General features: G+C 45.5%; 1 protein-coding gene across 1 annotated transcript in view; it reads right to left on the bottom strand.

Moving 5' to 3' along the window:
* Nucleotides 1–16046, bottom strand: part of HADHA (hydroxyacyl-CoA dehydrogenase trifunctional multienzyme complex subunit alpha) — a 348879-nt gene that overhangs the window by 189756 nt on the left and 143077 nt on the right. Inside the window, 2 exon segments of the mRNA XM_029596270.1 lie at nt 6324–6410; nt 15174–15345. Coding sequence (XP_029452130.1) covers nt 6324–6410; nt 15174–15345 — 259 coding nt within the window.

Genomic DNA, 16046 nt, shown 5'->3' with positions numbered 1-16046 from the left:
AGGCTTGTACTCATACCATGACCTACTAAGAGCACAATTCTAGTCTTTGAGCCACTTGGAATTGGTGGTAATGTGGAAAGGCTCTGCACTAGAGCTCTGTAGTGGACCTTGGTAGTTGATCTAATTAGTTGGTGTAGCTTGAGCCAAAAGGTTTGTGGAAACCCTAAGCTACGGTCCTAAAATCTATTATTTGATTGCAGCTGTAGTTGGGAAGTGATGAAGCTGAGAGTTGTATAATAAAAAGGAACTGTACTTTTGTCACATAAGAACATAAGAAGTTGCCATATTGGGTGAGACATAGAATCCATTAAGCCCTGCATCCAACAGTGGCCAATCTAGGTTAAAAGTAACATGGTCATGCTAATGCAAGTAATAGCAGTGGCTATTTCCTAAGTCAATTTGACTAATGGGGAAATTACTTACCTGATAATTTTGTTTTCCTTAGTGTAGACAGATGGACTCAGGACCAATGGGTATAGTGTACTCCTGATGGCAGATGGGAGACAGAGTCAGATTTCAAAGCTGACATCAGCCCATGTTCAGCTCTTCAGTATTCTCCTCGTAAAACAATTGTGGATATGTGTGTGCTTTAATAACTTGATTAACTTAGTTAACTTGATTAACTAGGACTGGTTCAACTGATTTCCAAACTGGAGACCGCCAGTGCACTCAACAGGATAACGCCGACACCCGGCAACTATGGGTGTCTTGAACTAGGGATAATACCTGGCTTATCCGTGCTTGTCTTATTCTCGAGGTTTTTGCTTTTTTTTCACCCGAGATTTCCGGATTCCGGGGCAGCCGTGGGCGGGATGCTGACTCCATCTGTCTAGACTACGGAAAATGAAATTATCAGGTAAGTAATTTCTCCATTTCCTATGGTGTAGCAGATTGATTCAAGATCAATGGGATGTACAATCGCTACTCCCAAACAGGGCAGAAGGCTGCCCTTGGCCCAATTAGCACTGCTCTTGCAAAGGTTGTGTCCTCCCAAGCCTGGACATCCAGGCGGTAGAACCTGGAGAAGGTGTGTATAGAGGACCACATCGCCACCCGACAGATCTCGGCAGGCGACAGTATCTTGGTTTCTGTCCAGGACACTGCCTGGGCCCTTGTAGAATGGGCCTTGAGTCATAGAGGTGGAAGCTTCCCTGCCTCTACGTAGGCCACCTTGATTACTACTTTGATCCAGCAGTCTATAGTTGCACACGAGGCTGCTTCCCCCTGTTTCTTCCCGCTGTGAAGGACAAATAGGTGGTCCATCTTTCCCACAGATTCCGATCTTTCCAGGTATCTGACTAGGAGTCTGCCGAAGTTAAGATGGCAAAGAAGGTGTGAGTCTTTCGAGTCCTTATGTTCGTCTGGAGAAGGTAGCGAGATGGTTTGGTTTAGATGAAATTGAGAAACCACTTTTCGGTAGGAAGGAGGGGACAGTGCGTAGCTGTATGGATCCCAGTGTGAACCTGAGGAACGATTCCCGACAGGATAGCACTTGAAGCTCAGAGATGCATCAGGCTGAACATATTGCCACTAGGAATGCAGTCTTCAAGGTCAGGAGCCATAGTGACAGACTGCGTGTTGGTCTGAAGGAAGTTCCTGCGAGGAAATATAGTACTAGATTGAGATTCCATAGGGGTACCAGGCACTTTAGGGGTGGTCAGATTTGTTTGACCCCTCTCAGGAAACGGGAAACATCTGGATGGGTTGATAGACTGATGCCGTCTACTTTGGCTCTGAAGCAGGCCAGCACGGCCACCTGAACCTTGAGAGAGTTGAGAAAAACCCTTCTTCAAGCCATCCTGCAGAAATTCCAGGATCATGGGGATTTTGGCCATCCACGGAAGGATCTCGCGGACTTCACACCAGGCTTCGAATACTCTCCATATTCGTATGTAAGCTAGAGATGTGGAGAACGTGCGTGCTCAGAGCAAGGTGTCAATCACTGCCTTCAAGTATCCGCTCTTCTTCAGGCAAATCTTCTCAATGGCCAGACCTTAAGAGAATCAATTCAGGTCTTCGTGGAGGATTGGTCCTTGCCGGAGCAGGTCCCTGTGTGGAGGAAGGCATAGAGGGTTCCCCGCAAGACGTCTTCGCATGTCTGCGTACCATGGCCTTCTTGGCCAGTCCGGGGCCACTAGAAGTATAGTCCCCTGTGGTGTTCTATCTTGTGGATGATCCTGCTCAGTAGTGGCCATGGGGGAAAGGCGTATAGGAGGTCTTCCTCTGGCGAGTTCTGGACGAGAGCGTTGATTCCCTGAAATTGTGGTTCTCGTCTGCGGCTGAAGAACCTGGGGACTTGGGTATTGAGACGAGTTGCTAGTAGGTCCATAACTGGGAGACCCCATCGATTTACTATCAGCTGGAAGGCCGTGTCTGCCAGTGACCATTCCCCTGGGTCTAGGCTCTCTGCTGAGGTAGTCCGCCGAGATGTCTTTTCCCGCGATGTGAGAGGCCAAAATCCCTTGTAGGTTTAATTCCACCCACTCCATGAGGGGGGGGGGGGTCTATTTCCAGAGACACCTGCTGGCTTTTGGTTCCTCCCTGGCGGTTGATGTAGGCAACGGTTGTCGCGTTGTCCGACATGACTGACAGACTCACCTCGGAGTCTGTGGCTAAATCGTAGGCAGGCTAGTCTGGCCGCTCAAGCTTCCAGGCAGTTTATGTTCCATCTCGCCTCTTCCTTACTCCATTGTCCCTGGGCCGTCAGTTCCTGACAGTGGGCTCCCCACCCTCGCAGGTTCGCGTCTGTGGTGAGCAAGAGCCAATTTGGTGGGGATAGGTTTACGCCTCTACCTAGGTGTTCTTCCTGTAGCCTCCTTTGAAGCTGATCCTGAACCGCTGTCGGTAGCTGAAGGCGAACTGAGTAGTTCTGGACCCTGGGTTCCATCGTGACAATAGGGAACATTGTAGAAGTCACATATGGGCCCCTGCCCACAGAACAACTTCCAGAGTTGATGTCATGAGGCTAAGGACTTGAAGGTAGTCCCATACCTTGGGGGGAACCAAGGTCAACAATTTTTGTAATTGACCCATCAGCTTTCTTCTCCTTGGAGGGGGGATGTAGACTTTGTTCTGTTTGGTATCGAATTGGACTCCCAGTTATTCTAGTGACTGGGAGGGCTGTAGACAGCTTTTGTTTCCACTGCCAGTCTCTTGGTGTGGGAGTGGCAAGGTGATCTCAAATTTGTCTGGAGGGAAGCTTTGGAATTCCAGAGAGAGTACCCCTCTCGAATGATAGTTAGGACCCACTTGTCCGATGTTATCTTGACCCATCTTTGGTAGAAGAGGGCAAGCCTGCCCCCTATGTCTTCTTCCTGTGAATGGGTCTGCGTCTTCTCATTATGGGGTACGGCCTAAGCCTGCGCCTGTTCGCCTCTTAATGTGCTTGTTCCGAAAGGAATGAGACCTTCCTGAAGGGCGAGGTGCTTGGGACGTGTGTTCCTGTAAGGTTTAAAATGCTGCGATCCTCTACCCTTGGTTCTTCTGGGGGAGGAGCGCTGATATGTTCTCTTGTTCCTGTCTTCAGGTAATCGGGGTACTGGGGATTCGCCCCATTTGTTGGCTAACTTCTCCAGTTCGTTCCTGAACAGGAGAGATCCTTTAAAAGGCATTTTTGTGAGGTTCGCTTTGGAGGTTGCGTCAGCCGACCAATTCCGGCACACCTGAAGAGTCACTTCCAGTCACTCTGTCTTCAAAATCTGAGAGATCGGGCTCGGCAACTCAACTCTATTTGGCTCTAAATCTGGGGGAATCTCCCCTTCCTCAGTAGGGGAGCCACCACCATCAACATAGTCATCTTGATCCACATCAGTTCGCACCTTGTCAGGATATGCTGTGCTACAGCGCTTGTCCGTGGTGGCAGACAGAGGAACTCTAGCATACAAACCTAAATTAGCAGGTACTGTCGACTCAGATGAACGCTCCTGTAGAAAGGTCTAATCCATGAAAAAACTTTACTCAGGAAAAGGATGGCAGCTCCATTCCAGGCCCCATAGGCCCGAAACTGACATCCTGAGAGCGAACCTCCCCACTGGATCAACCTAAGACGACACGACACGGGAGATAGACCATCAGCGGTAAAAATCAGGAGGAGGAAAAACCCCAAACATGAAGGCAGTGCTGACATAGGCTTGCAGAAAGCTCTGGCTGTATTGCCCTTCTGTGGCATGCAGCACAAATAGATAAGTGTTTAGATTTCTTTGCTGCCGGTGCCATGGCTGGTATGCGCACAATAAAGACGTAAACACACCCAGCTAGACATACAAAATGTGCATCCAGGAAAAATAAAAGATGCCCAAACTGCACACAGAACGTCTAGAAAAAACCCTCAGCAATATGCACCCAGAGACGTGGATGTAAACATACAATGAGGTGTGCGCAGACATACCAAAAAAGCGCAAAATAACTGCCATGGCCTACCATGTGCCAAGAAGAAGAAACTGAGAGCGGGGCCTAGCCAAAAGGCTGCTCAACCCACCATGCCTGAACTGCCGCCTCAGCTCACAGAACTCCCCAAAGAAGTGAGCGTGTAGAAGTCGAATGCTGAGGAGGAAGAACCAGTAGGAAGAATCCTCACTGAAGAGTTCATAATGTAAAAAGGAGAGAGGTTTTTTGACCCATGATTGCAACTATTGGTTTTGAATCCAACTCGTTATATTTTCAACCAGTGCCGAGGTCTTTTCCTCTCCAAATAAAAAATTAAAAATTGTAATCAAAGATTGAAAATCATAAATTAATGAAAATTAAAAAATGTAGAAATTAATAAAGATAAATATGAATGGTATTGATCATTGGTAAGATATTTCAACACAATGTACACTAGCTTTTATTTGGAATTATTTAAAAATAGTGTTCCCTGATTCTATAATTTTATTTTCAGAGCAGGAAAAAAAAAAAAAAAAAAAGAGGCATTTAACAGACGCCCAAATCCAACTCCTTTGTCAGCATACATGAATTGGGCATCCATTAAAAAGGCCTGTTTACAGACTACCAATTCTTGGACGCCTGTGGAAAGAGTCCTTAAACGGGCCTTGTACTGACGCCCAAGTCCTGGGCCTATAAGAGACATCCAAGACTTGGGTGTCGCTAAAGACCAGTTTACAGCGACCGTTAATAGGCCTGAGTAAAAGGACACCCAAGGCTGGGTAAATAAGCATTAGGGCCCATAAACTACATTAACGGAGGCTCACCGAGGAAAGCAGCCGGACTTGGGCATCCATTTAAAGGAGTCTTAAGAAAGCCCTTCTGGCGACTTTCCTCTTGCAAAATGAGGTGTCCATACAGTCCTATAATCAGCGTCCAGGACAGATGTCGATTAAAAAAAAAACCAAGCCCGTTTTTGGACGCCTTCTACCAGCGTCCAAGAATTGAGTGTTAGTAACCCTTTAACAGACTCAGTTCCTCCTCCAGGACTGGGGTGTCCATTACCCACAGCCAAAATATAATCTAAAAAAAAAACCCCCAATGAACAAATCTGCACACAAACAAGTAGAAAGCAAACACCTCTCACCTTTTGAAAATGAAGAAATTGAATTAAGTCGATGCCTGCAATAGTGAATTTGTACAAATTCAAGGCTCCAGTTCACACTAGTCTGTATCAAGTACAGGTCCAATTTGAACTGAGCACAAAAGGACAATTTGCCTCCCAGCATCAATTTATATACCCTGCGGACAGAATTATGACGCAGAAGCTGATGTCACATTGGGGGAGGAAAGTCAATTTCAAAATATTATTTTTTTAAATTGAAATTTCACTGTATTACAGTTGACAGAAGCCTTTGACAGATATATGCGTCCACAAATTGCACATGTGATGCTATATGGATGTCCAATGCAATAAAATGTGTAGCGCTATGGACGCTCTTTTTTGAATGCCACACGCTTTTTTTGCACGCTTTTCATTTCAGTTTCATTTGAATACTGCATCCAGGGCAAAGAAGATACATTGTGCGCTATTCAAAAAGCGTGCATCCATAATGGACGTACTTTCTTTATGAGCATTTTATTGCACTGGCCTCCTTATAGGGAGACATTAAAGAGTAACCTGGTGATTTCCTACTGCTGCCAACCTGAAAGTCAGAGTCCAAGACTGTTTGCTCCTCCTCAAGCACACAGCAGCTGAAATAACTTCAGTAGCACTTGACTCTGTAGATAGCCAAGACTTTCTGCTATCATAAGGAACATTCTGGAAATTTGCATTCAGTTTTTTTTGTGGATTGCAATCAGGTTAAGAGGAGTAGGAGGAACAGAAATTTCTACAGGAGTAAGCACCCTCTCTCTTTTCCTTATCAAACAAAGATAAATTGAAAAAGTATTTCACTGACCTTCTCTGGCCTTTTACTAACGGAAGCAATTTGGCCAATTGGAAGTGCAGATGTATTGCTGGCAAAGATACAGTGAGGAGGAACAACCTATATGAGCAAAACAGTTCATTAGAGAAGCCACAGTTTGAATTAGGAGCAAAACTCATGGTCATTTATAGGACCCAAACCCGCTCCACGATTGGCATTCTTGATACTGTTGAGGCGCGAAAACAGATTCACTTGCTTCCCCTTTGCTCCATTAAACTGACTTATGGCAAAAGTACCAAAATCAAGTCAACCAAGATTTATTCCCAGATGAAAAAACAAATAAATCTCCCACCCCCAGCTCTGCATGATATTTCCTGTTATGCTTTCACTTCTGCTTGAAACACAAGCACATTTTAAAAAGGTGGTCTCACCAAAAATAAGTTTCATTTCCTGTTTTACAAACCCTTCACTTTCCCAATTTTGATATTTAGAACTTTTTTATACCAACATTCATGTAAGAATACATATCACATTGGTTTACAGTGATATAACTTTTGTAATACCATTACATAGAACAGGGCATCAACTGGGATTTAGGGTTATAAATATGAAATGATTAAAAAGTTAAACAGATAGCATGTAGAACTGGTGGCAAAAAGAATTGTTTAAGTAAAGTATACGGGTAAAAAGGAACAGAGAGGGCCCCTATCTTCACTGATGAATACAGAGTTAGTTCTATGGTGGTGGGAGGGGGTAGAAGGAGAGGAGGAGGGAAAGATAAAGAGGTAGGCAAGAGGGTTACAGCAAGAGGATGAGCTGATGGATAAGTTAACAATCAGATAATATGCAGATGTCTGAAGTCATTTATTTATTTATTTAAGTTTTTTTATATACCAACATTCAAGACGGTAGTCCCATCATGCTGGTTCACAAGAAACAGGGGTGCAATAAACTTTACAATTTGAACAATGATGCAGAAAAGCAGTTACATGTAACAGGGAATCAATAACTAGGAGTAAGAAGGAAAATGAAGATCAGATAATTATATATATATATAATAACATTATAAGAGGTGGCTATTAATGCTATTACTAGCGAAGAATGTTGATTGGAGGAGGTTAAGTAATGTTGGAGTTAGGAAAGGCCTGCGTGAACAGCCACGTCTTGAGTCTTTTCTTGAATGTTGAGATGCTGGGTTCCATTCTAAGATCCGGGGGAATGGCGTTCCATAAAGTTGGACCAGCTGGGAGAAGGCCCGATCTCTAAGCGTGATGTGTCTGGTAGTTTTGGCTGGAGGTACTTGAAGAGATCCTTTGTAAGCATCTCTTGTCGGTCTTGTTGGGATTCTGGTTTTATGTTTTAGTCTCATGATTTCCAAACTTTATTTTTTTTAATCTTAAAATGAAAATTTGCATTTTTAACTTTTCTTTTCAATTCTTCTGATGCTATCAAGCGAAATGGTGTTTGTATTGCTTCAAGACAGGCAGAGGCAGTCATGTCACATCACCAGCAACAATATAAAGGAGTCACAAATATTAATATTCTGAAAAAACATTAAAATGCAAGTCCTGACAAGGCCTTGTTTTGGCACGTATGCCCATTTATAAAAAGAATTTTGTGAGAGTTATTTGTCTCATTTGACATCTAAAATTGGATCTTTATACTTAGTTCCTTTTCAAAAATTACTGATCTCACCAGAATAGCTGAAGATCTGTGGAGGCTGTAGTTTTCTTTTCATAGAAAAAGGTGCTTTTTCTTTATGTGAATGTAGGAAGTGAAAAAACCCCCAAAAAACTGTATCTGTTATAAAATGCCTGGTTAAATCTTTTTACCAAGTGAGGAAATAAGACTCAAAAATCTGGATCCAGCAAGTCAGTGGGAGCTGAGATGACCCTGCTGCAACACCTTGTCTAGTCCTGATTGTGTAGGGGCCAGAAGTGACAGAAAACATAATATACTCATTTGACTACTCACAGTTAAGACATGCTGAACCAGACTCAGATGGTTATATTTCTTCCTTCACAGTTTGGAGAAATGTGATCTCTAGGCTCTAATTTATTTACTTTTATTAGACATAGGAAAATTGGTTCTTACCTAATTTTCGTTCCTGTAGTATCACGGATCAGTCCAAACAGTGGGTTGAGCCTCCTGTCCAGCAGATGGAGCCGGAGAAAACCTCAAAGGGCATACATATAAGGACAGCGCTCACCCTGCACCCCTCAGTATAAGCGTTATCAAAGCAGAAAAAAAAATGCAAATCAAACCAGAATAAGATCATAAGAACATAAGAAATTGCCATGATGGGTCAGAGCAAGGGTCCATCAAGCCCAGCATCCTGTCCCCAACAGAGGCCAAAACCAGGCCACAAGAACCTGGCAATTACCCAAACACCAAGAAGAACTCATGCTACTGATGCAATTAACAGCAGTGGCTATTCCCCAAGTATAATTGATTAACAGCCATTAATGGACTTCTCCTCCAAGAACTCATCCAAACCCCTTCCGAACCCAGCTACACCAACCACATCCTCTGGCAACTAACTCCAGAGCTCCACTGTGCGTTGAGTGAAAAAGAACCTTCTCCGATTAGTCTTAAATGTGCTACTTGCTAACCATGGAATGCCCCCTAGTCCTCCTATTATTCGAAAGTGTAAATAACCGAGTCACATCTACTTATTCAAGACCTCTCATGATCTTAAAGACCTCTATCATATCCCCCCTCAGCCGTATCTTCTCCAAGCTGAACAGACCTAACCTCTTCAGCCTTTCCTCATAGGAGAGCTGTTCCATCCCCTTCATCATTTTGGTTGCCCTTCTCTGTACCTTCTCCAGTGCAATTATATATTTTTTGAGATGTGGCGACCAGAATTGTACACAGTATTCAAGGTGTGCTCTCACCATGGAGTGATAGAGGCATTATGACATTTTCTGTTTTATTAACCATTCCCTTCCTAATAATTCCGAACATTTTGTTTGCTTTTTTGACTGCTGCAGCACACAGACGATTTTAAAGTATTATCCACTATGATGCCTAGATCTTTTTCCTGGGTGGTAGCTCCTAATATAGAACCTAATATCGTGTAACTACAGCAAGGGTTATTTTTCCCTATATGCAACACCTTGCACTTGTCCACATTAAATTTCATCTGCCATTTGGATGCCCAATCTTCCAGTCTTGCAAGGTCCTCCTGTAATGTATCACAGTCTGCCTGTGACTTAACTACTCTGAATAATTTTGTATCATCCGCAGATTTGATAACCTCACTCATCCGTTTCCTTTCCAGATCATTTATATATATATATTGAAATGCACCGGTCCAAGTACAGATTCCCTGAGGCACTCCACTGTTTACCCTTTTCCACTGAGAAAATTGACCATTTAATCCTACTCTGTTTCCTGTCTTTTAACCAGTTTGTAATCCATGAAAGGACATCGTCTCCTATTCCATGACTTTTTAGTTTTCGTAGAAGCCTCTCATGAGGAACTTTGTCAAACGCCTTCTGAAAATCCAAATACACTATATCTACCGGTTCACCTTTATCCACGTTTATTAACCCCTTCAAAAAATGAAGCAGATTTGTTAGGCAAGTAAGAAAACTAACAAGGCTAATATGAGAACATTGAACAGTACAAGAAAAAATTAGCTCGTCTATGTGTTAGATACATCCAGTGCCATATCATTCATGTTATCAAAGTTCTGCAAGGAAGAAAGCATTCTCCAGAACTGAAAAAGAAAAAACTACAAGCGGACTGAAAAAAAATACAGGAGGGAGTCTGGACCCAAACATAAGAAAGAGAAGTCGAGGTTTTACATGCCCGCAACAGCGTGGAAATCACTTCCTCCTTGTAGCCCCTCTTCCTCAGCCACAGCCGCTCAAAAGCCAGGCTGCAAGACAAAAGCGATCTGCCTGATCTAAAAATACTGCACCTTGTCGCAGGAGGTTGTGGAGGTAAGCGAGACGAAGAGGGCCGTCTGACGCGAGATTCACAATGTCTGCAAACCATGGTCTCAGAGGCCACTCTGTCGCTATGAAGATGACCGGCCCGTGGTGAAGTTCTATCCTTCTGAGAACTTTTTCCACCAGAGGCCAAGGAGGGAATACGTAAAGGAGGACATCGCTGGGCCAGGGCAGGCCCAGAGCATCCATGCCCTCCGAGCAGTGTTCTCTCCTGTGACTGAAGAATCGAGGAGCCTTCGCGTTCTTCAGGGTGGCCATCAAGTCCAAGTGGGGGACTCCCCACCCGCGGATGACTAGATCCATCGCCTCGTCTGACACCTCCCACTCTCTGGGGTCAAGATGCTGACAACTGAGGAAGTCTGCTTGCACATTCTCTTTTCCTGCTATGTGGGAAGCCGCCAGGCGGTCCAAATGGCGCTCCGCCCAAGCGAACAATAGGCTGGTCTCCTGGTGCCCCCCCTGGCAACTGATGTAAGCTACAGTGGTGGCATTGTCAGAGAGGACTCTCACTGCTTTGCGACGGATCAAGGGGAAGGAAGAACTTGCGTGCCAGTTGAACTGCCCAGGCCTCCAGACGATTGAGGTGCCATTTGGATTGGATCGGAGACCAAGAGCCCTGTGTCAACTGAGACTGACAAACCGCTCCCCAGCTGGAGAGGCTGGCATCCGTCGTCACGACAATCCACTAGGGAGTCTCCAAGGGCATGCCCCTCGACAGGTGGTTGAGAGAGAGCTACCACTGCATGCTTGATAGACTCGGGAAGTGGTAGGGGCACCCGAAACTCCTCCGAGACCGGCTTCCAACGGGCCAGTAAAGCTTTCTGCAAATTATGCATATGTGCGAACGCCCAGGGCACCAAATCTATAGTGGAAGCCATAGAGCCCAGAACTTGAAGGTAATCCCAGGCTATGGATATCGACAGAGATAAGAGATGCTATACCTGCTGCATGAGCTTGAGTGCACGGACCTCGGGCAGGGAGACTTTGGACACGCAAGTGTCAAAGCAAGCTCCCAGATATTCCAGAAGTTGAGAGGGCAAGAGGTTGCACTTGGAGAGGTTGACTATCCACCCGAGGGAGGTGAGCACCGACACCACCCGACTGACCGCCATCACACAGAGCTGCTCAGACTTTGCCTGGATAAGCTTGGAACTGAAAATGCCGGTCCAGTATGTCGAAGATACTTCAGGTGTTCCTTGCGAATCGGGATGTGAAAGTAAGCTTCTGTGAGGTCAAGCGAACTGCCGCAATGACTGCCCTCAGGGCTTCCATCCAAAGATGGGGAACCTTGAGCGTCCAGTTGATTCTCTTGAGGTCCAGAATCGGTCGGAAGGAACCGTTCTTTTTGGGGACGATGAAGTAGATGGAATAGTGGCCGGATCCCTGTTCCTCCAGAGGAACAGGGACTATGGCCCCGAGTTCCAAGAGCCTGTCAAGAGCCTGGAACACCACTGGCCGTTTTCAACTGCCGCATGGAGAGATCAGGTGGCTGTCAGGAAGAACCCGAGCAAATTCTAACGCGTAACCTTTGTCGATCACGTCGAGGACCCACTGATCCGTGGTGATTTTGGCCCATTCCCCAAGAAAGAGGAACAGACGACCACCTAAGGCGGGAACGAAGGAATAGGCGTGCCTCATCTCATTGCGAGGACTTGGTAGCGGATCCATGGGGATTGCCATCCCAGAACGGTAGACGTCCTCGAAAGGAATGAGACCATGCCTGCGATCTGGAAGAGGCAGGATGCTGAGAGGACCCCCTCGTTCTGTTGTAACTGCGCCAACCCCAGAATCGAGAACACGAAGGAAAAAAAGGATGTTGACTGTTTAGGGCAGTCCTCAGGCAGCTTATGAACCTTGTCATCACCTAAGGATTTAATAAACTATTCCAGGTCCTCCCCAAAGAGCAACTTACCCTTGAAGGGGAGAGTGCCTGAGACTTGGAAGAGGAGTCCGATGCCCAGTTACGCAGCCAGAGGAGCCGACTGGCGGAGACCGCTGAGAGCATAGCCCTGGCCTACACCCGGAGATCATAAAGGGCATCAGCCCCATATACAATTGCACCTTCGAGCTGCTCCGCTTGTTGGGCCTCTGCAGACGGGAGGTCCTGGGTGCTGAGTAGTAGTTGAACCCACCTGAGGCTTGTCCGCTGCATGAGACTGCTACAAACCGTCGCGCCGGACACCTAAAGCCAGCACCTCAAAAGATCCTTTTGAGATGTACTTCCAACTTGCGATCTTGAAGATCATTTAAGGCTGTGGCCCCTACAACCGGGATGGTGGTGCGTTTGGTGACAGCCGACACTGAAGCATCAACCTTGGGGACTTTGAGCATCTCAAGAGCTGTATCCGGAGGGGATATAACTTATCCATTGCCCTGCCCATGAGGAGACCAGACTCGGGAAGCCCCCATTCCCTGAGCAGAAGCTGCATAAGCATAGGATGGAAGGGAAATGTACAGACGGAGACCTCAGACCCGCCAGGACCGGGTCAACAGTAAGGGAGGAAGAGGAGGCAGAGGCAAGCTCTGAGGGTACATCGATTCCAAGTTCATCCAGAACAAAAGGAATAAGCAGGTCCAGCTTCTCCCGCTTAAACAACCTCAAAACCCATGGGTCACTCCATCCACGGGGGGGATTATCGAGGAAAGATCCGGGTCAGCATCTGGATCGAGCAGCGGAGTGGGAGGAGGAGGAGGGTCAGGTGGGTCCGATCCACTAGGTACAGTCCTGATCCTAGTAGTAACCTGCGAATCTGGGACACCAGAGCCCTGGCTAACAACCAAACGAGGGATTTTTTTTTTGCAGGTGGAGGGCCCGGAGTGGGATCCTCCTGTACCTCCAAGCTTGTTAAAAAAGAAAAAAAAAAAAAGACTTGTGTAAAAGAAGCACAAATTCTGGTGAAAAAGGAGTATGTGCTCTGCCAGACCCCTGGGGGGGGAGAGAGCCTCTCGGGGAGGGTTAGAATCAGCATCAGGAGATCCCATAGGGCTTAAGTCAGGTGGTAAATAAAAATCCAGCTCCCCTCCCTCCTGAGGATCAGAGTCTGCTGCGAGGTCCGGGCACAAAATGGCTGCCGCCCCCGTGGTTTTTTGTGTGGAGGACGGCCTGGACGCACGCTTGCCAACCCGACCTCGGGTCATCGACTTCAAAGGAGCCACGGAGGGTCCCTCCCCTCCGGGCAAGCAGAGCCTGTTGTGCGAGAGCCGCGAGGCAGGCTCCCTGCAGGCAAGACAAAATGCAGACCTTGGCATCGGTAAGTCAGCTGTGAGTGAACCAGCTGAGCCTGATTGCTGCGAAGCGGGGAAGCCGACTGAACGGCCTTGAGTCGCTGCTTTCCCTGCCAGACGGCCCGGAGCCGTGAAGAACTGCCTTATTCAAACTTTTACACTGAAAGTAAAAATTTTTACTGTGTCTCTTTTTTCTTTTTTGAGAAACAGCTAAACAGGCTGAAGGGTTTGTGCCACAGCAGAGGAATTAAATATCTCTGCAAAGGACCAGAGGAATAATCAAATCTCAGGGTCAACAGTGCAAAAGAGGACCACCCCTAGTCAGGAAATTAGGCTACCGGGAAAGAGACCTAGGCTGAATTACTCAAGGGGAAACCCCCCAAGGTCTCTACAAGAGCCTGGAGACAGAACTATCTCCAGAGAAAAGAAAAGTCACTGTTCCTGTATGTTTTGTTTGTTTTAGAAATACTTGCTTGACCCAGTGAAGAGAAAACAGAAGACTTCGCAAGAAGAAATAAAGAAATATCACTAAGAAAAGGGAACTGCAGGTTCATCCATCTACATCTGCTGTAACAGAGAAATACTGAGGGGTGCAGGGTGAGCGCTATCCTTATATGTATGCCCTTTGAGTTTTTCTCTGGCTCCGTCTGCTGGACAGGAGGCTCAACCCACTGTCTGAACTGATCCGGGTATGTATAGGGAACAAGGTTTTTTTTTCTTTTTTTGAATTGTGCCTAGCAGCCAGAGAAGATATCCATGACTTCTGCATCCTCTGCATTATCTCCTTCTGAAGCTTTATATTTGACCCCTCCCCACACCCCTGTTCATTGTATTTTCCTTCCTTTTAGTTACAATGTAAACCGATATGATGTTTGCATACTAATGTCAGTATATAAAAGCCTTAAATAAATGACTGTGATAGGAAAATAATCCAAAAACAGTTTAAGAATTAGGATATACCATCATTTTCCAAAAAAATACAAAATATAAAAGCTGGTCACCACAAGTATACAAGGTCTCTCTTTCAACAGAAAAAAAAATCCCTAAGAAATTCAAATGTCCCATTGCCTTTGCTCAGGAAGGTTTAATGAATTGAACAATTGCTTTTTCTCACAGGTCTGTGAGAATATTCTGATCTGGTTCACTCACTGTCCTTGGGGTGGGCGGGGCAAAAAAATGTTTCCTTTTTTTGTATGCCTGTAAATGAGTTTTTATGCACATAAAATCAAAATAAAAATGAAACAAAAAGCACATCCCTACCATCAGCTAATGAGAGACTCCAATATTCTGAAGAAATAATAGGAACTACCAGGAGAGGCTGTGAGCTGATCTCAGTTTGACTCTGCTTTTGAGGAAAGCAGAAAGTGGACCCATAGCCTGCCCTTTTCAGTTCATTGGCTGTGCCTTATTTTTCTTGGCTCCCAGTAAAGAAACAGTTGACTGCATGACTTTCTGTTCTGGTACAACTTTCTACTGCATTCTGAAAATGCCGACAGCTCATTTTCACCAGGAACTATGCAAAAAATAGAGGCGATACAGCCAGAAAAATCAGCACAAGCCAACTGCTCTTCACTGCAACAATGACTATTCAATTCTATTGTCCAGAATGAGGGAGCAAAAAACCCCCAAACAAACCTGTTTTAGTTCTTTTCAGATTTAACAGCTCTGCATATAACAATAATAAAAAAAACCTTCTCACCGCTTCAACCTCTTGCAGTACTTTGTGTTTAGTGCGGATATCCTCAAACACGGCTTCAATTACCATATCCACTTTCTCAAAGCCCTTGTAACTTAGCTGCCCAAAAAGTTTACTGATCAGGGAATCCCGTTCAAAGGAGCTCAGACTCTTCTTCTTTACCTTATCATTAAGGCTGGGAGACAGACAACAGAGAATTTATCCTAGAATAAATTAAATAATTGGCAGGATTTCTTTCATACACTTTTACTATATGCCAAAGAGGGACAAGTTTTTCCAGTCTTTTCCTTTCTTCCAAAGACCTAGCCATAGTATTCCAATTTACAATACACTGAAGGTGAGAAATGGAGAAGTTACTTACCAGATAATTTCGTTTTCCTTAGTGTAGACAGATGGACTCAGGACCAATGGGTATGTGTGCTCCTGATATAGCAGTTGGCGACGGAGTCAGATTTCAATCTGATGTCAGCACTACATATACCCCTGCATGAAGCTCTGCTCTTCAGTATTCTCCTCGAAAAGCAAATGTGGATGTGTGTTTGAATAACTTTGTTAACTTGAACTGGTTGACATGAATTTAGCTGGAGACCACCAGAGCACTCAACCGAGAAACGCCGACACCCGATAACTATGGGTGTCCTAACTAGAGGTAAAGCGTGGCTTACCAGTGCTTGCTTGCTCTCGGGGAATATCACCCGAGGTTTCCATATTCTGAGGCAGCAGTGAGCGGGATACTGAGTCCATCTGTCTACACTAAGGAAAACAAAATTATCAGGTAAGTAATTTCTCCATTTCCTAGCATGTAGCAGATGGACTCAGGACCAATGGGATGTACAAAAGCTACTTCCGAACCGGGTGGGAGGCAGCCCGTGGCCC

The sequence above is a fragment of the Rhinatrema bivittatum genome, chromosome 3, assembly GCF_901001135.1.
Source record: "Rhinatrema bivittatum chromosome 3, aRhiBiv1.1, whole genome shotgun sequence".
Classification (NCBI taxonomy): Eukaryota; Metazoa; Chordata; class Amphibia; order Gymnophiona; family Rhinatrematidae; genus Rhinatrema; species Rhinatrema bivittatum.
This window is presented reverse-complemented; position numbering and strand designations above follow the sequence as displayed.